At 35.9% G+C, this 27759-nt stretch overlaps 1 protein-coding gene across 1 annotated transcript in view; it reads right to left on the reverse strand.

The window, feature by feature from the left end:
• wdr27 (WD repeat domain 27) overlaps positions 1–27759 on the reverse strand; it is an 86589-nt gene that overhangs the window by 4661 nt on the left and 54169 nt on the right. The window contains exon 23 of the mRNA XM_056470637.1: positions 27210–27308. Within this exon, the coding sequence (XP_056326612.1) occupies positions 27210–27308 (99 nt within the window). The remainder of the gene's footprint in view (positions 1–27209; positions 27309–27759) is intronic.

The following is a 27759-nucleotide window of genomic DNA, read 5'->3' on the forward strand; positions in this document are numbered from 1 at the left end:
AAAAAAAGTAGAAAGAAGAACTTTCCATCATAATATCAACATAAAAAATAATGAGTTATTATAGGGAAGAACTCTCCATCCTATTGCTATCCTCTTCTCAATGAGCATTTCATTCTTTAGTCTAAATGGCTTTACAAGCAACTTGATAATAAATCAGAAATCAAAATATGGTTCTTTCTGACGCAGGTTTCATAACCTGATTTAGTGCAGGGTTCACTGGCTGAAGGCTGAGGAAGGAAGAAAAACAAATCAAGAGTTCAAAAAGAAAGCTGAAGGATACATAACTTGGAGACATGTTTACATGTTTGTTTTTAGCTCATGAGGGGATCATTTCATATTTTTAGAAAAGCCTTTAGGTTATAAAGCTTTTAGTCAGTCTATGCTTGCAGTGACCCAAGAAATCTAGGATTTGAGAGCCAGATAAAGTAGGATATAAACAATATAAAAAGTGAAGTATATATATATATATATATATATATATATATATATATATATATATATATATATATATATATATAAATGAATATAAAAGTTAAATTAATACACAAGAGAGGAATAAAATACTATAGCATTTTTAAAAGTATCTTCTCTGTCAATTATTTGAAGGAACTTGTCACCTTTTACAACTCCCCAAGAGTTAAACAGTTAAGTTTTATCATTTTGGAATCCAGTCAGCTGATCTCCAGGTCTGGCAGGGGCACTTTTTACTTAGCTTAGCTTAGCATAGATCATTAAATCAGATTAGACCAATAGCATATCAAAAATTTCCAAGTTTTGATAATATTCCTATTTAAATCTTGACTCTTCTGTAGTAAAATTTTGTACTAAGACTGAAAGAAAATGAAAGGTTGCTATTTTACAGGCTAATAAGCAAGTAACTTCATTGCCATACCATGGCTGTAAAGGGCACAAACATATGCAAATATTGAAACAGTTTGGTCATTTTTGAGCGAGATGCTAATGGTCTAATCCGATTCAATGTTTTATGCTAAGCTAAGCTGTAAGTGTTAAAAGGAGAGATGCAAATAAGTTTATTTTCCAAAAAAATAGCTTGTTCCTTTAAAAAAAATCTATTATTTTTATTGAAATCCCATTTAAATCCTAGATTACCCTGAAATCAGAGAAAATCCTCCTTCAACTGGAACCATGATGATGCGATTTTAAAGACTCAATTACTCAATTTAATTGCTCAGTTGCTCTAAACATGTCTTCGAAAAAGTTATTAGAAATATGGGAACACATAAAATGACAAAAACCTTTTTGTGCCAAATAACGGCCTGGTGTAACAGTCTGAACTGCTCTAAACGATCCGCATTGAGGAATACTGCTAGCTGATGCCGGCATATAGACGGGTGTCTCAAAAAAAAAATGACTAGACCTTTAGAGGGAAAAGCTGAGAGCAGAGACAAAGCAAACTGACAGTGCCACTGACACTGCCCAAAGCCACAAGACTTATACAAGCCGGAAAATATGCCATCCCGCTGAGCCCCAACTCTTATTTTACCATGATATTGGCTTCCCACTTAGCAAAACTGGGTGAGAGAATATATTTAGTAAGCTTGATCACTCACCGCTTCTGTACAATTCACAACTGTAAATCAAGCTGGATTTAATCTCTGCCTTAAACGTCAGGCCCAGACTGAACCTCACATGCATTTGGCACACACAATTGAAAATGCTTTAGGAGTTTTGAGGTCATCGTCTGATTGGATGAGTACTGCAGGACTTCTGTGAGGCATGTGTGTCCCTTGGAGCAGTAATAGCAGAGCAATAACACACCCTGTACTCGAGCCTATATAACCGATTATTACATTATGATTGATGCAGCCTATACAGATTATTTGTTAATTTATGATCCACAGTAGTGTTTTAAATTAAAGCCCCACATTGTGTCCTTTCATCAAAATTTGGAAATTATGTAGCTCGATTGTTAGACCATTACGAATTACAGTAGCAATAATCATGGGTTGCAAAGTTCTTTCATTATACAGTATCTCATTCATTCATTTTCATTTCAGCTGAGTGCCTTTATTAATCTGGGGTCGCCACAGTGGATTGAACGACCAACTTATCCAGCATAGGTTTTTACGCAGCAGATCCCAGCTGCAACCCACCTTTGGAAAACATCCATACACACTCATTCACACACATACACTACGGTCAATTTTACCATACCCAATTCACCTACACCACGTCTTTGGACTTTGTCAGTACCCACTGTGCCACCGCATCGCCCGAGTTTCAAAGTTGCAAAAGAAAAAAAGTCCTGGCATTCACATGAATGTGAAGCTTCTGCCAAATGCATAAATGTAAATAAGTGACCCTGGACCACAAAACCAGCCTTATGTTCCACTTATTTATTTTGGACAATAGCCAAAATTACATTGTATTGGTCTAGATTACAAAATTTTATTTTATTGCAAAAATCATTAGAATATCAAGTAAAGAGCATGTTCCATGAAGATATTTTGCTTCAAAGCCAGAATTTTGAGTAATGTGCATTGCTAAGCACTTCATACAGACAACTTTAAAGGTGATTATCTGAGTATTTTGATTTTTTTGCACCCTCAGATTCCTGATATTCCAATAGTTCTATCTCGGCTAAATATTGTCCTAACTGTGTGTTTAAATAAACTTGCATATTGATTGGTAATGCTCTTATATGTTAAATGTCATTTTATTTCAAGACAAAGCACAACATCAGCATTATTTTTACACTTTCTAAATGGTGCTAAATTCTATAATGTTTACTGTGGGTCATAATTATCTGCCAGCACAAACAACCTATTTGGTTGTGGTTTTCTTTAGAGGAGGAAACTCTCCTGAAGGTCTGGCTATGTATGTCTATGTTGAAATGTAAATTCAAAGATTCATGACTTTATAATACCAGTAGTACCATCAGTCTTTTCCAGACACATTCAAATTGAACCTAAACACAGACATCTTAAGGTCAGATCAACATCCTCACATGAATCCTTTATTTAAAGGGTTAGTTCACCCAAAAATTCTGTTTTTTAATTAACCTTCATGTTGTTTCAACCCCCTGAGACCTTCGTTCATCTTCAGAACACAAAGTAAGGTAATTTAGATAAAATCCAAGAGCTCTCTGATCTTCCATGCAACAGTCCAAGAAGTTTAAAGTCCAGAAAAGGAACAAAAAACATTGTCAAACATTCCATTTGACATCAGTGGATCAACTGTAATCATCCAAAAACTCATCAGATCATTTACTATGGACAATACAAGGCTGCTGATTCTAATAACAATATATCATACTGCCCGTAGTACTCACCTGCACCAGACTCAGGAGAGAAAATATACATTAGGTGAACAAAATTGTATTTACAGTTTTTTTTTGCTTCTGTTACGATCACCAGCAATCTAGCTCTTGTAGATCGCTGGAGAACACTCCCTGTGATTCAACTGAACTACATGTCCCATCATACACTTCACTCACACACCAGTCCCAGTTTAACCCCTGTTTCCACTCACACAGTTGAAGCTGTTCAGGCTTAAGTCTTGTTTTCCTTTAGTGAGCATTATAAAGTGTTTTTGGATTGTCTAACCTCGTTTTGACCTTTGTTTGTTTTCTTGTTAATGTGTATTTTTTCGCCTGCCTCGATCTTTCTCCTGTCTCTCTGATTATCTGCATGCTCCCGTCTGTCCCTGTTTTGACCTTTTCTGTATGATGTTTCTTAATAAAAGCTGCAGATTGGATCCAACCATTGTTGTTGCCATGGACCACAACTCATTACAGATGCACAAAAGTGTTCATGGGGCTTTGTATGATTACACTTGAATCACTGAAGTCACCTGGAACGTTTTGACAATGTTTTTGGTTCCTTCTCTGGACTTTGAATATCTCAGATCCATTGCTGTCTATGGAGGATGAGGGAGCTCATTTTTTACAAGGAAACTCACCGCTTAAGCTTATCTTTACACATTTTGCATCAAGATTCTCATTGATTTTTGCATGTTCTGGCGATTTTCCAAAATATGGAAAATGTGTTCATAATATATCCACACCTCATTTGTGTGGATATATTATGAAGTCTATACCCAAGATATTAACAGAGGTTAGAAAAACAGACGATGGTTATTTGAGGAAAATTTTAAACATTGGATTTTTGTTGGAAGGGAAACTGCTAGTTACACTATTACGCTTTTATTTACAACACAAGCAGTCTATTTTTATTCAATGATCTCTTCTGCTGCACACATTTGCTGTAGCATCTAAACACAGTGGTTGCCACTAATTTTGAATGATAGCTTGATAGTTTATATCAATGATATGTTTATGGTATGATATGGTATCTTTATGTTAATTGTTGATCTGAATGTTTTTTTTTTTGCCATTTTTTTTTATTTTAATTTTCAGTTTGTACACATAGAAATACAACACTTTACATAATTTTTTACCACAATAAACTTGCTGTTATATACATATATATAATATAACACATACATATATATGTAACACTTTAGTTTGATGGTTCGTTTGAGTATTAGTGTATTAGTAGAGTGTCTGCTTAATATTTGTTGATACTGCTCCTTCAACAGACTGTAACTTTAACTGACTTTAACTTTGCAAGTACATGTCAACTTACACTAACCCTTACCATAACCCCAACCTAACAGTTTATTTATAATCTAATGAGAATTAGTTGGCATATAGATGCAATGTAACTTAATTCAACAAATGGACCATCAAAATAAAGGGTGACCTATATATATATATATATATATATATATATATATATATATATATATATATATATATATATATATATATATATATATATATCAAAAACTAAACAAATCAACACGCAAACAACCAAGCAAAAAATAAAAATGCTCCTCCTTTTTTGGTAATCTATTCAAAGGTGACTATTATAATCATGCTAAGTACATGGTACAGCAAATGTATATTGAAGGGAGTATCAATACAGAACTGTGAAACTGTGAAACTGGAATTGCATTGTCCACACAAAAATTATTCATTAACTTCTTCCCCTGTTAATTCCACATCTTTCACTCATCAACAGATGAAAGGACTCCATATGTTTTCGAATACATTTTAGTACGCAAGTTATCTTTTCTAATGGCAGGCTTGACAACATCTGTCTTATCCATTAAACAGTGTTTGGTTTTTGTATCTTTGTCCATAGCAAAGCTACACATCTTTTGGAATAAAGCAAGCTGAGGTCTCTAAATACTTGTTCGCTTCTACTATAATTTGAGTTCTCTGGGTATAAGCCCAGCAAAAAAAAAGCCTTTGTTGATCTGAATGTTGCTAACTCTTCTAAAGACTAAAACCTGTGTGATATCACAGAAGTCATGTGTAAAAGTCACCGAGGGGTCACACCTCTGCACTAACTTCCACAGCAGCGTCTCAGACTTGGCTTTAGTGTATCGTCTGCCTGAACGGAAAGTTTCTCTCAGTCTCTCCAGAGCCTGTTAGGTGGTCAAGCTTTTGAGCATTTCGAAAGGAAGAATACGAAGCCAACTTAATGGGATTAAACTTTAAGAATTATACATAGTAGTTGTGCTGTTTGGGTGCCAAAGGCGTGAGTCACACACTGATATCTTCATGTGCGCAAACCACTGTTTTTATGACTTCATTTCTCTTACCTTTCTTTATCTGCCAGCAGTGACTCATCCTTAAGTGTATAAATAACACAAAAAGCCAGTGTTTTAAAGAGGAACTTCACTTGAATAATTGAATTAAATACGATACAGTGACTACTCGCAGTAGGAACTTCTGTAAGCGGTTGAATAACAAGAGAAAGTAGGTTATGGAGAGTGTCTGCAATGCGTTCCCTGGTGTTATTGTGTGAATTATATGTTGAATGTAAACATAAAGGGCTACTTTTTGAAATCACGTTGCTTAACATTACAGCAGTGAGAGGGACAGAAAATTGAATTAGCAGAGGAAAAACCTAGTGCTGGGAGAATCTGACACCTGAAATGCATTAAAACAGGGGAATGTCCTGGAATGAGGATGACTTTGGCAGAGATCAGCAAAGCATTACAGAGAGCATCTGCAGTGCAAAATGGGCTGAAAACCTCGTTATGAATGATATAACGGGCCCAGTTAAACTATATTCCTAACGGTTTACTTCTCACAAAAGGTTTATAAGATAGAATAACAATGAAAGTGTAATACAGCCTAAAAAAATTTTTCTCATGCATTAGAGTTTAATAGCTCATGGGTGAGAACGTTCTCAAAAAGTTCATTCCCATACTTAATGGATTAAAGATGCCTTATTTTTTTTGTTAAATTAAAAAAAAGTAATTATAAGCTAGCACAAAAAACCTATTTGATTTTGGGTGTCTTTAAAGGTCCTGAAGGTCTGGCTATGTACAAGTATGTCTATGTGGATCCTTTATTGAAACGGTTAGTTCACCCAAACATTCTGTTATTAAATATTCACCATCATGTTCTTTCCAAAAACAACATTCTCAAAAAGTTCGTCATTCCCATACTTAATGGATTAAATATGCCTTATTTTTTGTTAAATTAAAAAAAGTTAAATAAAGTCTTCAAGGTTCAGTGATTACATTTTCTAATATTTGGTTGCCATTCGTGGAGCATGTTAAATCTCTGAAACTCGAAGCAGTTACTGTAGACTGAATGGTTGCTCATCTTGCACTTTTATCAGAATCAGAAAGAGCTTTATTGCCAGGTATGTCCACACATACGAGGAATTTGTTTTCATGACAGAGCTTCTACAGTGCAACAGGATAACAGAGATAATAGAACACAGACAAAAAACAGATAATAAATATATTTTAAAAAATACAAGTAAGTAGTGAATGCAATTATACAAATTGACAAGTATATGTACAGCTATATTACTATATACAACGTTATATGTGTAGCTGTTATGTGTAAATTGGCATGTAAAGTGTGTTGTTAAATAAGTGTATATGCGTATAAAAGTGTATAGCAAGTAGTGATGTTTGTTCCATAATTATTATCATCAAGTGTTCATGAGATGGACTGCCTGAGGGAAGAAACTGTTTCTGTGTCGGACTGTTCTGGTGCACAGTGCTCTGTAGCGTCGACCAGAAGGTAAAAGTTCAAAGAGGCAGTGTGCTGGGTGTGAGGGGTCCAGAGTGATTTTGGCAGCCCTTTCTCACTCTGGATAAGTACAGTTCCTGGGGAGTAGGAAGGGTTGTACCAGTGATTCGGTCATCAGTCTGAACTATTCGACGTAGTCTTTGGAGATTGTATTTAGTAGCTGAGCTAAACCAGACAGTTATTGATGTGCAGATGTGTCCAGTGTTTCAGCAGCTCCTTTGGTAGGTTAATCTTCCTCAGCTGACGAAGAAAGTACAGCCTCTGTTGAGCTTTTTTGACAATGGAGTCAATGTGAGTGTCCCACTTTTAGGGTTCTATTTTAACAATCTAGGCACAAAGTCTAAAGTGCATGATGTTAAAGCATTAAGGGTGTGTCAGAATCCACTTTTGCTATTTTAAGGACGAAAATATGCTCTGCGTCCTGGCGCATGGTCTAACAGGATTGTGCTTATTCTCTTAATGAGTTTTGAGAGTCTCATCTGCCATTCCCTTTAAAAGTCAGTTGTGTCACGCCATGGCACATTCACTATTTACATGGCGAACTTTATAAGTGGAAAAACTGAATGCTTCACTAGTGAGAAAACAGTTAATCAGACCATTTGCAGTGTGAGGATAAAGAATTAGCCTCCTCCATTCAGCCTCTTTACGTTTTCCTTTACTCTTTACTCCTTTACTTTCGTGGATTAGGAAACAGTGTTGTTCGCACTCCACTGAAGATATCCATTAGCCTACATATTTAATTTCGTTTGTTAAGTGCAAAGATTTGTTTCAAAACTATTTTTAAATTCAGTTCTAATTTCCAGCAAACGAATAAATGAACAATATTAAGGAAGTGTGGTAAAAAAAAAACAATACACGTCCTATTCTTATGCCCCATATAGTGATGCATATATCTGCAAAGCCCGACAGGTGAACAAATGTAAATTTATTTTTATTAAAACAAATATAAATATGCATATAATAAATGATACTTCTAATAATAAGATTAACAACATTATACAAATGCAAATTGTTATGAATAAACTGAAAAAGCCCCTTCACCCTTCACATGAAGAAGGCATGGAGGCAGTGGTCTTTATATTTATGTAGTGTTCAGTTGGTCAACAGCCAGTCTATTTCAGTTCCTCAAAATAGTAATGCGCCAACAATGTGCCTTAACACACCTCCTTTTTAGACTGGAACACCCATGAGTCCACAAAGTGGCGCAAATGGATTTGCTATTTACACAACGCCGTGCAAAATGAGAAAATTAGGGTTGCGTCTGAAAACAGCAACAAATCACACCGAATACATCTTGCACCTTATTGAGCCTGGTGAATGATAGGGCCCTTAGTCTGTACCTTCTAGATGAGTACTAGTGCTGATATAGCATAATCATACAACCCTTTGTTGACATAAAACCACAAGTTTGAAGAACATAACACCCCCCAGCCTATTTATATTTTCTCTTTTCTCTCTTTTTTAAATGTTTCTTTTCTTTTTTCTTTTATTATCATCATTATTTATTTTACATTATTTATTTGCCAACCTCAACTTTCGGTACTGACCTGTTTATGCTTCATTTGTAAAATGAATGCACATCATATATTGTTTATGCACATCATATACTGTTTGTTGCACAATATATGGATTATAGTGTGGGTTATTTTTATTTTTTTGTCAATTTTGTACTGTTATATATATATATATATATATATATATATATATATATATATATATATATATATATATATATATATATATATATATATATATATATATATATATATTTTTCTATTTGTATTATTTTCTCTTTCATTTTTGTTTGTTTAACTGTCAAAAAATCTAATAAATAAATCTTATTAAAAAAAGGTTCCTCATTCACACAGATCTACACAACAAAAACTGCTTATTTATGTACTCACACAAATTCTGTACACCCAAATGTTGAAATTTTATTTTCCCAAAAGTTATTTGAAAGAGTAGTAGGCACTTTACGTGCATTTAATATGTTTTATGTACAATTACTTGCTATGTATAATTTTATCTTTATGAATGGGCAGTTGAATCATTGGTTTAACTGATTCATGCAAAAAGAAAATGTATTTTACCATGGCTTAACACACTTTCTGAAATAAAGGTACAAAAGCTGGCACTGGGTATCTATTGAAAGGTATACTTTTGTACTTCTTAGGTACTAAAATGCCCACTTTAGGCACTAATATGTACCAAAAACTCACATGTGGCATTTTGGGGCTCATAGCTTAAATTTTAGGGGATTTATGTTTGACACAAATCAGTCACCAAACTATATGAAATGTTTATTTTTTTATTATTTTTAATAATTTATCATAAAATATGTCAACTTTATAACGTGATTAATAATTTTAAGATGATGAAGAAGATGAAAGATGTTATTTTTTAAAAGAGTTGATCTCAAAAATCCTATACAATATGGCTTCCATATTCCTGGATCTCTTAAAACTTAGGACCAAACCGCAGCCAGGAGATAGAGCTACAGCTGTTTATGTAATAAAATGTGGCCTCTGCCTAAGGATATAATTCTTTCTCGTCACACATAGCTTCCAAAATTCATGTGCTGCAACTTAAAGACAAATACCGCTGAATGTGCAGAAATAATATACAGTGGCTTTAGAAAGTATCTGGACACTTAAGTCATAAAATGTCTGAATGCCATTGTATTATATAACATAATATCAAAGCAAGTGGCATCTGCAACCATCTGAAAGCTTGGCATGGTTTCAAAGGTTTTTTTTTTCCCTGAGCCATTTTCTGTGTTTTTATTGGATGAATGAATTCACACAAGTGTAGTTAATCATAACTTTGTTCGACATTATGAATGTGTCCAAAAACCAATGGTAAAGATAATAGTAATATTGTTTGGGGTTATTATATGTTGTGAAAAGAATAATAAAAAGGCAAGTTGTAAAAAAATGCAGTTGCACACTTCACTGTTTGTATAAGTAAAATAAATGCATGTATGAGAAACATGAAGTGTCTGGTGCATGTGGAGAGTAGAGAGCATGTCCTACAGGTGGTTTGTCAAGCCCACTCACCTGCGGAGCACACTAAGAATTGCAAGTTGTTTTCAGAAATATAAAGTGTTGATAAAGTATCTGGTGCAAATGGAAAAGAGAATGTGTCCTACAGGTGGTGTTAAGCCCACTCACACTGCGAAGCACACTCAGAACTGCAGAATTGCTGGGCAATTAAATGATTACCAATTCAATAGCAACTCAAAACACAAGCACGAATTCACAAAGAAGAAATTAAGGCACAATACGGGACTGCAATATGCAATATATCTATTGGAAAGGACTGAACAGTGAACCACTTTGTGAATCAGAAGCTGGAAAGATGGCTAAAGATGCATGTTAATATTTTTACCACCAAGATGTATTGATCTCTTACAGTGGGAAAATATGCTTTTAAACTTAAGAAATGATGCAAAAGCACTATAAGAGTCTCAAAAAAATCATCAATAGCTTTGTGAGATTTCTAGATCTGATTCCTTAATAACTAATAATCTTGATCTTCAGTGAGCTGTTAAATGTTTGTTTACATTTGCTGTTAATTTACTTATCAAAAATGAAAGTGGTTGAGTAGTTGAGATCTTCAATGACCCATAAAATGTAAGTCATTGACTACCATGCAGCATTTTGAGAGTCAATAATCCACATTCAGTCAAAACAAAATGAATTTCTGTAGCTCCTGATGTTACAGTACATTGTGGTCTTATGAAGTAAAACAATCAGTCTGTAGTTACGAAAGATAACCTTATTTGCAGCATTAATACGATATACTTTTAATCCACATCCTTGGTAAATGTTTTTACACCATTTTTCAGTTTCATCTAAAAATCTGGGATGTTATGAGCATTGCTACTGAATGAATTTCTTTTTGTACCTAAGTCAAACTTTTATGATGCAGTTTAATCCATTTTGAAGCTTGAAAGCTTCAGTTTCCATTCATTGCCATCACCGTGAAAAATAGTTGTCAAGATGTCTATTTTTGTGCTCTGTAGACGGAACAAAGTCATTTATACATGTGTTATTTTAAACACAAGGGTGACAGAATCATGGGTGAATTATTTCTTTAAGTGATAAATTTGGAGTTGTGGCTGGAGACTTTTTGCAGAAGACACTTAATTTTCATCTTAAGAAGAGACAGGCGGCTCTTGAACATCTGCTGTGTGTGCTTGAGAGAACAACCAAAGCAAAACAAGCCATTTATGGTACACACAATGATCTGATCAGCCACTGTTGTCAACAGCCACAGCCAAGATCTTAGTATTTAATCGACATACAGACTCATAAGCAACAAATCTGTTATGAAGTTGACCTTGATAATTTAGAGAGCTGTAGATACATCCTACACCAACTCTATGGATAATACATTTTCAAACAGAACTATCAAAAGCACAGCTTTAAGTGCATTTTAAGAATCACGAATCCACAAACATTTGGTGTTTAAACCTAGCTGTGAGGTTTATTAAATACAAGGAGCAAAAGTAATTGTGATGAAAAGGTCTGGACAGAGTTACTTTTGAGGTTGACCTTATTACTTATGCAGGTCACAAGAGCCACTATTAAAAATACAGTAAAAACAACAGTATTTAAATTTAAATTTTTTTTACTATAATACTTAAATATTAAAGAGCGACACGGTGGCTTAGTGGTAAGCACTGTCACCTCACAGCAAGAATGCCACTGGTTTGAGTGCTGGCTGGGTCAATTGGGTGAGTTTTCCAAAGACATGTGCTATAGGTGAATTGGGTAAAGTGTAAATTGGCCGTAGTGGATGTGTGTGAATGAGTGTGTATGGATGCAGGATAATTTAGTGGTTCATTCCGCTGTGGCGACCCCTGATGAATAAAGGGACTAAGCCGAAGGAAAAATAATCAATGAATGAACTTAAATATTTCAAATGAAATATTGGAAATCATTTAATATGTTTTGCTTCTCGATCAATCAATCAATCAATACAAGTAACTTTTTGTAGAATTTTTGATACATTATTTTCCAGGATTGTTCACTAAAAAGAACAGCATTTATTTGAGATATTTGGTCATTACAATCACTTTGATCAATTTAAAAAGAATTTTGAAAGAGAATTTCTGAAGAATCCTAGAAACCGGTAACGACTGACTTCCATAGGTGAAGTTTCACAGACTAATTATGAGAGGAGCATGTGATATGATTGATCGCAGCTGATCTCTCATCCGTAATCAGCAATAATCCAATCAGAATGATTCAAGTCTACAATAAATAGACCGATTTCACCCCACTGCCTTTTCTTTGTTTTGGAAGAATCCCCCTTTCCACTGCATCTCCTCTTTTTCTTTCTTTTACCAGAGGGCAGCTCTTGAGACCTACCTGTTCTAGAACCCCCTTACATGCTAACTGCCCTGGGCTCAATTATCTCAGAGCTCAGGGTTCTCTCCCGGGACAGCATGCCAAACCTGCTAATAATGTCAAGTAATATGTAAGTGTGAACTCTTGAATAATATTTTCCTACTATGGATGGCAATGGATAAGTTACTGACACTCATGAAAATATCTTCTTTTGTGTTCAAAAGTAGAAAGAAATTCACAAATGTTTGAAACCATTTGTGGTGAGTAATTTTTCAGCTTTGAGTACTGTTAAAAAAAAACTGTTATTTTATGGGGGTTCTTGGCAGCTGGGGTGCCGTGAAAAAAGCATAAAATAACTGAAATTAAATGTAAAAAAAATTAAATAAAAATTTTTGGTAAATTTCTGTTATTTAACGTCTGTTATTTTACTGTAAATTTCTGTAGTTTAACGTCTGTTATTTTACTGTAAATTTCTGTAGTTTAACGTCTGTTATTTTACTGTAAATTTCTGTAGTTTAACGTCTGTTATTTTACTGTAAATTTCTGTAGTTTAACGTCTGTTATTTTACTGTAAGTTTCTGTAGTTTAACGTCTGTTATTTTACGGTAAATTTCTGTAGTTTAACGTCTGTTATTTTACGGTAAATTTCTGTAGTTTAACGTCTGTTATTTTATGGTAAAATAATGAATTTTTTTGTACAGGAATCTTATGCATCGTTCACTGTGAAAATGTAAGGGTGCACTCAATTCACTCATGTTGTCCCAACACAAATTGATTAACTTAATTGTTTTTACAAATTTAAGTGGTTTATTTGTAAACTAATTTCGAGAGAATCACATGCTTATGATTGATCACGCCTGGTCCCGCAGCAGCTCCACATATTGTGCCAATCAAATGAATACTAACTCACTATATAAATTTTTCAATAAAGTCATTTTTGTCTTGAAGAATCTCCCCTTCCACCCCTACTCCTCCCCCTTCTCCTGATAGGGAGGCACAGCGGCCCAGTGGTTAGCACTGTTGTCTTACAGCAAGAACACCACAGGTTTGAGCCCTTACCGGGCCAGTCAGCATTTCTGTTCTGAGTTTGCATGTTCTCCCCATGCTCGTGTGAGTTTCTTCCCTGGTTCCCAGGATTCCTCCCACCATCCTAAGATATACAATTTACGATAAGTAAATTGACTAATCCAAAGTAGCATCATATGTCAAACTCTTAGCCAGCTATATCTATTAACTATTCCTAACACGTTCACAAGCAGGGGAGTTCTCGAGACCTACCTGAGCTAAAACTCCCCCCTTGCCCTTCAAACAGGAGGGAACCCCGGGCTCGGGGATATTCTGAGCTCAGGGCTCTCTCCCGGGACAGCATGCCAAACACGCTTTATTATCAATCATCAGCTAAGTGTGAATTCTTGTAAGTGGATTGAAAATAAAGCAATCAAGTTGTCCCAAAAAATCTCAAGAATCGCATTGTTTCAGCTCATTTTATAAATAGTTTGAACAAGCAGTAAAAATAATTTGAGTGTTGCTAAACAAAAGTATCAATTCTATAGTGACCTTTAACTTTTGAAAAGTATTTTTTCTATTTAAGTCACAAAAAAGGTTTAAACAATAGTTGATGGACCCCCTTTGAAGACCTTGACCTTTTAAAATGCTAACCTCATTGGCAAGCTCTTCAATCTAACATTCAATATTGCGCCTTAAATCCCTTCACACATCCAAAGGGACATCCTTCCAGAAGACATGCTGTGGTGTTGAGCACCTTTAATGCAGAGCAGGTGCACGACATTCTCTTTTGTCAGGGTTAATCCATAACCATGACACCAGAGTCTGTGCTTCAGTGTTCAGTGTGGAAGGGTTTTTCAAGGCCATCTCTATGAAATATGATCCTGCATCTGTTTCTGGCTTCAGACAAGTAATTCTGTCAAAAGCTCACGCTGATCAGTTAAAGTGCTACATCCTGACCTCCCAACACACTCCAACGTATAAACAGATGCTTCAATGGATCACTCAGAGCATGCGCTGTCAAAGCCTGTAACTCAGTTTTATATTTTCTATGTGCTAACATGAAACTAAGATAAATCACACTGGGATCTCAGAAAGACGACATGCGGCTTTGTAAAAGACTCGCAGTTGTATTTACAATACAGACTCCCCAGAAAGACGTGATTGGTGTGACCAATTAATGTCATCAATGCAACCGCAATGTTTGTAAATCATTCATGGAGGTTTACAATAGTCTCTCTGTGACCCTCTGAGCCTGATGTGTGGTCACACGTTGATGGACGGGCCACAGAGACCAATTTTGACCCAGATTTGGGCTTTATTTTCTGTTCTCATTATCTTTCTCGGACTCATCCGTCTATAATCCTTCTGATTTAATGAGTTTTGCAGGATGATACGCCTTAGGGAATGGTACAACCGTAATAAAAACAGGCTTTTAAATCATTTACAATAAATCCTCACATACATCTCATTCAAAACCTTCAAGCGGCCATGTACAAATATGATCTGTTTTTCTTGTTTGCTGGGTAACGTCAGAAAAAATAACTCGATGCCTTAAGCCTTTTGGAATTCCTTCCATAAAAACCACAGTCAAGTGTTTGCATTGACCCTTTATAGACAGTAAAAGAAATTGACCTAGAATTTAATACTGAAGTAAATAAACGATAGGTGGCTCAGTGAATTACTTTTTTTATCCAGTGTTTTAGACTCCAATGACTTTCATCATAAGGACAAAAATATTTCAATCAAATTGCCTTCATGTCTTTAGTTCTTCCTTCTTGGTTCATATGATGCAAAATAAATAGAAAATTACATCTTTTATACATAGTCTTGGTTCGATTAGTATACAAACTGTTATTCTTATCACTGAAGATGTAAAAAATAAAATAATACAAATTTGCAAACAAGCTACTTATATGATATATTTAGTCACATAATATTTTTTTAGATGGTAACTTGTAAAGAACTGAAAAATGAATAAGAAAGCCAAAACTGACCATAAATCATCATATTTGAATGTAAGCTGTGGCGTACCACAGGGATCAGTTTTAGGTCCGAACTTGTTTTGAATTCATATTAAATATATGTGTAGAATGTGTAGCGTTATTAAAATATATTCTGTTTGCCGACAACTTATCACTGCTGGAGATGATAACAACAGAAAACAATAAGTTCAAACTGGTATGTTATACTATTTGTGAAATAAAAATATTAGACAAATGATTATTATTACGCTACAGAAAGAGTTTATTTAAATAAATATCTTCAATCATACAATTACAAAACGTGTTAACAAAAGAATATGTAAAAAGGAGTGATCGTGAAATTCGGCGAGTGGCTGTTTGGAGTATGATGTAAAATTTGGGTTTGTGTTAATTTAAGGAAATTTGTGAATGGTTAAAGAATAAAAATTAAGGATAAAAGATTCAATAATTTGAAGTCATAATGGAATAATAGGATTTCAACCCAGGCTCATTCTGAAAACGTACCCCTATATACATTTCTGAGAGCACTAAATACATTCCAAGAGGTAAGTTTTCCATCAGAATTCTCCAGAGGCCGCTGTGTACACTTTTTGAGATCTCAAATTTCTCCCGCGAGTGTCATTCGCACCTGCTCTTCTCACACAAATCCACCAGAGGTCGCTGTCGACTGACTGACTGACCGATCGACTGACCCACCCTCCTCCTTTCCTAAACCCAACCGACAGTGTTTTCAAAAGCAATCCAAAAAAAAGGAAAAGCCGCCACTTTTTCAGATTTTACCACAATCTCACCCTGTTATTTACTTGTTTATTTTATTTTTTTGGCTTTTGTTGCACCTGCTTCTGGAAGCGTTCTTCACCAGACTCTAACCCTATCATTGCGGTCAACTCTGCTCCATGTCACAAGTCCAGCAACGTACACGGCGAGCCACTGGACAAACTGGTAACAGCGGAAAAGCTGTCCACATGGAGGTAAGTGGTCAGCTGGTAAGCACGAAAAAAGGAACAGCGTCATACCGCCTCGTAGTGTTCATTTTAAATGCAGCCATACGTACTTCTGGCTACATAATTCGTGTTCTCCAGAAATGTATATAGGGCTACGTTTTCAGAATAAGCCTATGTTGTTGGATTTGGTGGTATCGGAGCAGAAAAAAATAATAGGATTTTGCTCCATTTCGAACTGGTTAAAATAATTAAATTTATTTTTAAGTTTAATGCAGATTTGTTGATGTTATTTGTTGATTTGTGTTAGGATATTTTTTTTTAAGTACATGATTATTTAGTTTGAAATAAAATACATCAAATCAAATCAAATCAAAACAGCACCACACACACACACAATTGATGAACTGCTGTATTTCTGATGTTTGTATTAAACTGTAATGTCCCAAGTAAAACTATGAATGCTTTAGCGTTGTGTCCATTTTATGGTTGCATCTTGTGCCATCATGTCCAGTTTTTGTGATGTAATTGGTCCATGTCACATTCATATTTTAAACATATGCTTAATCTAAACCTAACTAAAAATTTAAATGGGCAATTTTTTATTTTGAGTAAACTGATCCTTAAAGTAAGTGTCAAGTCTTAAACATTGACGCATCTTACAGTATCTCTTAAAGATTCCCCACGTTGCTCATTTCTCAAAGATTCCCCATATTAAATCGTACACAGAATAGCACAGACAAGCACACACTTTTTCCATTCTGATAAGGAATGCTCTGCGGACAACAGATAGTTGAGTTATGGCGCAGAGGTACTGGCACCACAAGTAGTGCTGGGGATCCAAAAGGTGTCAGTCTGAGTGCAAGATACTTTAAAATGTCAGGACATGAACAGAGGAAGAGCTGAAGTCATACAAAATGATGAAGATGTACTAAAGCATGGGTCAGGAGGTCAAGATGGAAGACAGCTGAGGAGAAGATGTGCTATTTTAAAGCCTGGAACAAATAGCTCTATTTAGGCATTTATTTGAATAGTTTATATTTAAAAATCATTGCTTTTTTCCCAAGCTCAAACAAAGTTCAGGTTTTCAAGCTCCAAAAAGAACAGAAAGGTGCTATAAAAACATAAAAAGTACAGATGTCATTTATAATAATACAGTAGAGCTTAAAAACACTTGATATTTACTGTTCACTGTTTTATATTCTAAATTACAAGTATTCATTCATGTATTTTAACAAAAAATTAAGCAGCACAGGGGCAACACTGCGGCTCAGAGGTTAGCACTGTTGCCTCACCGCAAGAAGGTCGCTGGTAAGCTATTGGAAAATGAATGAATAAATTTAGCAGCACAATTTGGTGCTGAAAACCCTGAAATAAATAGCAGGGGTCACCACAGCGGAACGAACCGCCAACTTATCCAGCATATGTTTTACGCAGCGGATGCCCTTCCAGCCGCAACCCAACACAGGGAAACACCTATACACTCTTGCATTCACACTCATACTCTACAGTCAATTTAGCTTATTCAATTCACCTGTACCGCATGTCTTTGGACAGTGGGGGAAACCAGAGCACCCGGAGGAAACCCATGCGAACATAAGGAGAACATGCAAACTCTACACAGAAATGTCAACTGACCCAGCCGGGGCTTGAACCAGCGACCTTCTTGCTGTGAGGCGATCGTACTACCCACTGTGCTACCATGGCGCCCTTATATTAAAACAGTTATTTTAACTAGTAATAATATTTTGCATTTATCATTTTAAGATGAGCATAAATTTTACTTTCAAAAAGTAAAAAATTTAAATAGTAGTGCTAAGAGCAACAACTCACAGAGCAGAAATAGCAGCATTCAGGTTTAAATGTCAAAACTCTTGGTCAAAAAGTGAGTAAAAGGTGACAGAAATTTCCTTTTGTTTTGAGTGAACCGTGCTATTTTTTTAAGCCACACTTCAAATTTATTTGAATGTGACTGCATTAATCTAATAAAAACTGTGACAGCACAAGAAAAACTGTTTGTATGTGTATGTGTAAAGGTAGTGTAATGAACTACACCCATGCTTGTTTTGCTAAGACAGCTGTAAAAAGACAGCTGTAAAAAAACTGACTTCATAACGTACATTCACGAAAAGCATCATGGGAGCAGTTTGTTTTGTTAGCTTATTTATGACATATTCCAGTTTCATTTGCTTTCAGACGCCACTTGCTTCTGTCTATATTAAAATCAATTAATACATTGCCACAGCCATAATTACCCAGCAGCACAGGAGCGGTTCCTCACTTAAGATAAGCAGGGCTGAGCCTGGTCAGTACCTGGATGGGTTGGTAGTGCTGTTAGTGAGGCCAGCAGGGTGAGTCTGTGTGAGTCCTAGTATAGTGAAGGGGACACTATACTGTCAGTGAGCGCCGTCTTTCAGATGAGACATTAAACTGAGGTCCTGACAATCTGTGGTCATTAAAAATCACTTCTCGTAAAGAGTAGGGGTGTAACCCTGGTGTCCTGCCCAAATTCCCTTCATCGGCCCTTACCCATCATGTCCTCCCAATCATATCCATCCACCGAATTGACTCTTTCACTGTCTCTCTACTCAATCAATAGCTAGCATGTGGTGAGCGCACTGGCGCTGTTGTCCTGTGGCTGCCATAGCATAATCTAATTGGATGCTGCACACTGGTGGAGTGGAAAGACCCCGCTCATGATTGTGAAGCGCTTTGGGTGTATGGTCATACACGATAAATGCACAATATAAATACACATTACATTACATTACATTACATTACACTCTAATTGTTCATCAAATGTCCCCCTAATACAATCGAAATATTGGTAATGCGCTTAATCTGACTGTTTGATTTACTAGTTAGTTTTCTTAGGGTATTTATGACATATTCCACTTTCATTTGCTTTCAGACACCACTTGCTTTTGTCTAAATACAATATAATACATACAGTTGAAGTTAGAATTATTAGCCCCTCTGTTTATTTTTTCCCTGAATTTCTGTTTAACGGAGAGAAGATTTTTTCAACCCATTTCTATACATAATAGTTTTAATAACTGATTTCTAATAGCTGATTTATTTTATCTCTGCCATTCATTCATTCTTTTCGCTTAGTCCCTTGATTAATCTGGGGTCGCCACAGCGGAATCACATCCATACACACTCATTCACACACATACATACGGACAATTTAGCTTACCCAATTCACCTATACCACGTTTTTGTGGGGGAAACCAGAGCACCTGGAGGAAACAAACGCAACACAAGAAGAACATGCAAACTCCACACAGAAATGCCAACTGACCCAGCCAAGGCTCGAACCAGCAACCTTCTTGCTGTGAGGTGGACGTGCTACCCACTGCTCCACCGTGCAGCCTCATATCTTTGCCATGATGACAGTAAATAATATTTTACTAGATATTTTTCAAGATACTTCTATACAGTTTAATGTGACATTTAAAGGCTTAACTTGGATAATCAGGTTAACTAGGCAGGTTAATTAATTTGTTCTGTAGACTATCGAAAAAATATAGTTTAAAGGAGCTAATAATTTTGACCTTAAAATGTTTTATTTTTTCTAAAACTGCTTTTATTCTAGCCGAAATAAAACAAATAAGAAGAATTCTTGCTCTGTTAAACATAATTTGGGAAATATTTAAAAATGAAAAAAAAAAAATTCAAAGGAGGGATAATTATTCTGACTTCAACTGTATATCCCCCAAAATACAAAATATTGGTAATGCATTTGATCTGACTGTTTAATTCATTAGTATTTGCGTGCCAAAGAAAAGTCAAAGTCCTGAGGTTTCAATGAACAGAAATTCTTAACAGAAAGCACAAATGTCTTTGAGAATGTCATTCGCTCAAGGGTCAAGAAAAGGCAGGACTTTAGACAGCTTTATCTCTTCTGCTGACAAACCGACCAGATGAAGACCGCGCATCTAGGAAGATCTCTGTCCTGATCACATCTCCCTCTCAGAGACACAAGCACACGCTGAGCTCACTTTACAAATCCCACACATTTGCAATGCATGAATCACACTTTCCCTCGCAAAAGCCTCCTGTAGCCCTAACCCAAAGAATACATTTTACAGCCCCGTAAATTACCATTCACTCCTCTCTACGTTCCACTGTCCAAGGTTACAGCACGTTCGTATCCACCGCTAATCAAAAATGCTTACCGTAAGGCTGCTAGTTTGTAAACATTTTTTTTTTTAAACGTAGTCAAACAAAGATTAAAAGCCCTGTCATTATTTACTCACACTAATGCTGTTTCTTTTTTTACATTATAATGAATGAGGAATACATTCATTCAATTTCCTTCGGCTTAGTTTCTATTTCAGAGGTCACCACAGTGGAATGAACCACCACTGTGTAAATGTGATTGACATAATGTGAGGTTGAATCTATTTATTTAATGTGTCAAAATTTTGGATGGAAATTTCATAAACTCATGTGATTACTTAATTCTGTTTTTGGGTTGAACCTGGGTTGAATTTATTTGTACATATGGTTATGTTTTTTTCCTTTCCATGAATTTCCTAGTGAACACTGGGGTATTTTGTTTAATCACAATGTCTAATTTGAATCTTCAAACTCCTCTCTGGTTACATACTGTGTCCCTGATTTTTCATATTATTATTCAGATCTGTCATAGCAGACCCTGTCTTACATTTTTTTATTTACAACAACATGTTTCACATTTATAAACATCATAATATGAAACAAACTATCTTTTGGTCCTTCAATAACATCGCTAATGTAGTTTTCACTCAATATCTACTACAAGAGGATCTAATATTTACTGTGACAATCTGCGTTATACAGTAAATATCTTTTTTTATGACTGGATTTCACAATTCTGTCTGCATTTTCTGAATATGAAAACCCCACATTCTTGATTGACGGCCCTTCATACAACCAGAATAGAACTAAACACAGTTGAAGTCAAAATTATTTTCCCTCCTGTAATTTTTTTTTCAATATTTTCCTAATTATGTTTAACAGAGCAAGGAATTTTTCACAGTATTTCCTATAATATTTTTTCTTCTGGAAAAAGTCTTACTTGTTTTATTTTGACTAGAATAAAAGCAGTTTTTAGTTTTTTAAAAACCATTTTAAGGTCAAAATTATTAGCCCCTTAAGCAATATTCTTTCTTGATTGTCTATAGAACAAACCATTGTTATACAATGACTTGCCTAATTACTCTATCCTGCCTAATTAACCTAATTAAGCCTTTAAACGGCACTTTAGCCTTCTAAATTTTAAAGGTCTGTACTGGACCAATACCCTATAAGTGGTTCCGTTCTCTCATCAGTTGAAATAGAATAACTTTTGCATAGATTATGATAGAGACATTTTTCTTGTTTCCTATGATTACTGACATGTGCTGGAACTACATTTTTTTTTACAGCAACCTAGACCACACAGAACCTAAAAGGTACACTTTCAAATGTGAGTTTACAAAAAAAAAAAAATTAATTGGGAAGCTTTTGAATTTGGGTATGCAAAATCCAGGCAGAAACCCCAAAACAGCGCTTGACTTTAAGAGGGTAAGCTGAATACTAGTGTTCTGAAAAATATGTAGTAAAATATTATGTACTGTCATCATGGCAAAGATAAAAGAAATTAGTTATTAAAACTATTATGTTTAGAAACATCTTTATCAAAATCGTCTCTCCGTTAAACAGAAATTGGAGAAAAAATATACAGGCATATATTTCAGCTAATAATTCAGGAGTAAATAATTCAGGAGGGCTAATCATTTTGACTTCAACTTTATCTCCACCATTACTCAAAGAATAAAAAAACACTCTCCAAATGCACCTTTAGCACAGTTGGCGAATTTATTCATGTGAGTAATGAATAAGAATGAAACAAAGAGTTTTGTTGGAGTGCCTACGACTAACACTGGATATGGGGACCCTGTTTATTAAAGCAGGAGTACAGTATGATGGCTGTAACAGGCCTGTGTCAGCGATGTGTTGAGTTGTGTTGGAGAGCAGGGACTGAGGTGAGGACACACTGGACCGAGTGAAGGGTGTAGAGGCTCGTGCTGTGTTTCACAGTGATCTCCCCACACAAGCTTTGATTCGCTGCATGAAACCCCCCCCCCTGCGGAAGCCTTTTCTGTGGATTCATTTAACGGTGAAAGGAAGATGGGGTTCCTCATAGGTCCCACAGCAAGGCAGCGGGACAAAACACACACTGTAAAACATATTCAGCTGCACTCAACGAGATGTAATAAAAGAATCCCATTCAGTAGGCGAAGAGATTCTTCTTTTCAATGCCTTCAAACCTTGTGTTATTGTAATCTATTTCATGAGCTATTTGAGACGGAAGAGATCTTTCGACACGTTGTGCTTGGTCAATTCGAATCAGATGAAAAAAAAACAAAATGCAGTCATCTGACAAAACCCACATCTCTCATTGGCCAGATGTTGTTAAACATATTTCCTAAACTGCTTATCGATTGGTCAGAATTCATGTGCGAGGAAATGCCAATGGAACTCCCGCAAGTAAACAAATGGGTAGATACAAAATGACGCTTTTTACCATGGAGCTACGACTGCACTGACTGACTGTATCCCTGCTCATAGTATACTATATATCTTGTGTACATCACTTTAGACAAACTATACATTTCAAGAATGAAGTGCGGCTGGGGCTGGAAAACAATGTTTTACTGCATCGCTCTTCACCTCAGGAGGAGGCGTGAATTTTTTTAGCTACACTGCGACATAGTCATCTTGCGGAAATATTACCAATGATCAATCAGGTAATGTTCCCACCCCCCCCCTCTCTCTCTGTTGGTAAAGCGCAACAAATATTTTTCCTCCACACCCCATGTTGCACAGTGTATCGGCCTTCAGCAGCTGGATTAGTCCAAAAGACGCAGTAGATTTTGCTGTTGGGTCAGTTTTAGTTCGGATCATAATCTTTACACAAACGAACCGCTTCAGGGTTTGTTTGAAAGTGTACCGAGACCACCTTTTCAAGGAGGTCTCGGTATGCTTTTTGGTCCGCTTTTGGTGCACACTCAAGTACGATTGCTGCATTCACACCTGCCCAAACGAACTGCACCAAGAGGGAAAATGAACTCTAGTGTGATTTAACCGAACTAAATAAGGCAGGTGTAAAACCCCCCTGAGAGTGTAGGAAAGGAGAAGGACTAGGGGTGGAAGGAGGACCAGCTGCAAGCAATTATAAGCAAGTGATCCTCTCGAAATTAGTTTATAAATAAACTTCACTTTAGGGTATGCTTACATGACAATGGAAATATACAGGGCATATTTGTGTTACTTGTACAGATGATAACTTTATCAGAATGTTAACATGGTAGTTTAGAGTTTTGCAGTTTTGGTTCAAAAAGGTGTAATTTAAAGAGCCCCTATTATGGGTTTGTGAAAATGACCCTCCATACAGTGTGTAACACAGCTCTAAGTGAATGAAAACTGAGGTTGAGGTTTAAATCTGAGCTGAGGTTTAAATCTGAAAGTGCACCGTGCTAAAACTTTTGATTCTCAAATGAAAGAGTTGACTATAATATGAATAAATATTAATAAATAATTTGTCTTGTGTTCGAATCTTTTGCATGCTCGCATCAACGCCAATATGAGACTTCGGCAAATATGAAGTGCTGGATCCGGTAAAATGTGACCAGCAGAGTGCGGGGGATCATGGGATTGATCATTACGTGAAGATCACGATCACTGAGAGATGGCCTGAGTTGGCTGTGGGGAATAAAGAGTTGTAAATACCATAGTATAGCCAACCGTGCTTGTTCCTGTCATTTTTTTTTGATGATTGATACAATAACTTGCAATGCGTGATTTGTTGGAAGGATCATCAAAGACTATTAATGTATGGGACTTGGGCAGAAACTTTGTCAGTAACTGTTACACTGTTTATTCAGTACAGACCAGTTTCTTCTTCTTGCCGATCACAACCTGTACGTGTGAATAAAATTGTTACCTAGTTTTCTGTAATTTGCAAAATATGTATTTAATTGTTTATTGTAACTTCTAATCACTCTGTGTGGCTTGTAATGTATCTCTCAGGTTAAATCTTTATGGGGCTATTCACATATTGTGTCCAAAACCACGTTGAAAACGTAATGCGTGCTTCTTCCTTTACTGATTTAAATCCGTTTCTGAGCTTGCGATCGGCTGCTTTCCATCTCGCGCTGAACCCAGTCGACCAAACACAACATACTAAGTCAGACCAATCAGCGCAGATTACCATCATGCAAATAAGGGGTTTGGAACAAATAAATCGCTGAACAAATCATATGGGAGTCGTTGGGATAATTAGGTAAAAATAAATGCATATTATAAGACAATGAAAGTGTTTTTTACCTTGCATGCATATCAGCCTGTGTTTGGAGACCCCCAAAACCAAAATATGACCTTTTATAATGCATAATATGGGCTCTTTAAAGGCCATTTTCAAAGGTTTACAACAACAGACATTAAAAGTGTCATATACATGTAAATGAGTGGCCTAATTGAAAATTGTGTCATGCTGAAAGACAGGATATATCCTTGATTGGGAAGCCAATCCCAGAATGCACGGTAACACACCAAATAAATTATTATGAAAAAAAAAATGTATTTCAACTGAAGACTAAACTAAAATTGTTGAGTGTTACTGAAATGGATTATTTTACCAAATAGCCTAATATCAAATATAACTGATATTGATAATTAGTCAAAACTCCTACAACTGTTATGTAAAGAACACAATTTGTGTGCTGTGTCAAGCTGATGCTTATGTAGAGCCTCTAAATTAGTGAATTTTGATGCTTAGGATGCTACATGATAGCTGACTGCTGACAGCTGATGTAGGTAATGAACAGCATGGAACTTGGTTTTGGAAAAGCTGTTAAAGGTCATGTGTAACCATTCCAGCTCTACTCGCCAGACTCTATGTGGTATTTGAACTGGAATTTTGGGCATGGAAGGCATGGCTGCTAATGGACACAGTCTCTAACTTCAGTCTCTCGAGTGACTCTTGTGACATGGGTCTTATAGATTGATTTCACGAGGCCGCCATTTTAAACAGCGAAATCAAGGCTGTGGTGGGAAGAAACCTGGAAGTATCGCCTGAGTCACACAGGAATGTTGTGTACCTGGCTGTATATCTTATCAGCGAAGAGAGATCGAAACAAATTTATACTTTTACCGACTTCCGGGTGACTCAAAGGTCCATTCTGAATGAATAGTGAAAATAAAAAGGGATATTAGACCTCATCTTCAGCTAGGTTAATGGAAATGGCACCTGTTAGCTAACGTTTTCTTTCTCAAACACACAATTTAGATGCCATATATCAAACTTAAGTTAATGAACTGATTCTTTCACTATATTAGACTTGTCACAATGTAAAATTTCGGTACTGAAATAAAAAAAGTTCATTCCCCGTTAACATTTAAGACACTGTTGATGGCGTTCTTAAACAGCGCTGATTTGCCATTGTGTTCACGAGCTCAACAGAAATGACTGTGATTGGCTGTGAAGGTCATCAGTTCACCACACTTCACCGATGTTTAAGGGGCACAAACATAGACAAGCGATCCGCTGATGAATCGACTGATCTTCACCGCTTTAAACGCTCCAATGTCCATGTATCTGTGTTTGCACTTGGTGAAAAGCGGTAAACTAATGACCTTCACGGCCAATCACCAACATTTCTGTTGAGTACTGGTGAATACAATGGCTAATCAGCAGTTTTTATGAGCACGCTCAGCAGCGCTTAAATGTTAGCGGGACAGGACATTTTTAAAACTTCAGTACAGGGACAACACTATTACGAACAACACGAGGGTGTGCTACAGAGGACTGCATTGTTTTATCGCTCACCGGGTTAAATAGGCTTAAGCTAGGAAGCGTCCCCACAGTGTTTAGCTGCTGCCATGAACTGAAGCCTAGGAGGACACTTAGGCGTGCTACTCTGAAAGACATTGTAATGTTGTTTGATGCCTAATATGCTTTTAATTGTTTAAATTAAACTGAACTGAATGATATTAAAGGGATGTTCACACCATATCTGCATTTTGAAATCGTGGCAACAGCTGGGGGTTTGTAGTTCACAGCATGTTGCTCCAATGTTTACAGTGCTGATCCTATACTAACGGGTTTCTTCTCACCGCAGCCTCGCGTTCATGTTTTAAAATAGCGGCCGCGTGAAATAAGCGTATAGCTCATAGTAACATGTGTTAGCTACCTCTTTGCAACTATTTTTAAGTATATTTGTGAGTTGGTTGATACACATCGGCTCCTGGTGAATCACACGTCTGTGTCCTTGAGTAATAAAGTAATGAAGGCTCCAATAACTATCAGTGAGTTACTATGGTTACTACTAATGTTTGAGAGTTAAACTAAAACTGACTGGAACAACTTGTGCATTAAACAATATTACGGCCTTCCAGCCAATCAGAATCAATCATTTCAACAGACCATGGAATAAGTGTGTTTCACTTTGTTTTTTGTAATAGTTTCTAATTCTAAAGTATGCTTTCATTTGTTTCCATGGTGATTAATCAGTTCATTATTTAGGTAATTAGTTTTGTTTGTACATTCATACATGCATACATATATTATACTGTGTATATTCCTGATTTAAGTTTGCTCTTTGGCTGGTATCATTTATGCATAATGTTCAATTATGTTCTTGTTAAATTACTCTCTTTTGCTTCAATAAAAGTTTAATGTGCAAATAAATGTTCTCTGCCAACCTCATATTCATGCTTTAACCCAGATGTGACAAGCACTAGTTTAAATGAAATTTGTGAAAACTGTGTTAATTAAAATTTGTGGTTTTAAAATTGAATACATTTTTACCTCTGGTTTGGCAGGGTTGAAAGCCACATTCAGGACAGTTTCAGAGTGTCTCTGGAGTTTATGGAGAAAGATGCTGCTGCGTGTGTCATATATATAAGCCTGAAAAAAAGGACAAAGTCTCAAAATGAAACATAAAACAAATGTGTTTAACTTGCTTCATCTTCACATGCAACATTGACAAGTCAACAGATAGAAGGATTTTAGAAATTTAGAGATTGAAATTTGCAGACACTGTCTCTAAACAAGACATACAGTAATGCAAACAAAGCATCAAGCAATAATGCAGCTAATATTGTTTTTTTTTTTTGCACAAACAAATCATTTTGCTTTATAAGAATGTATCAATATAATATTAATTTAGTTTTTCTTTTATATTATTGTATATTCTTGCATTTTATGAATCTACAAGGTTCACAGATTAACTGAAACATAAAAAAAAAAGCAATTATCAGCAATTTTTCAAATTATCAGCAATTTTCCAGTTGATCACATTTTTCTTACTTACGTAGATGCAAATCTCTTGGTTTGGACAATTATTATTAATATTCTT

The sequence above is a fragment of the Danio aesculapii genome, chromosome 13 (genome assembly GCF_903798145.1).
Source record: "Danio aesculapii chromosome 13, fDanAes4.1, whole genome shotgun sequence".
Taxonomy (NCBI): domain Eukaryota; kingdom Metazoa; phylum Chordata; class Actinopteri; order Cypriniformes; family Danionidae; genus Danio; species Danio aesculapii.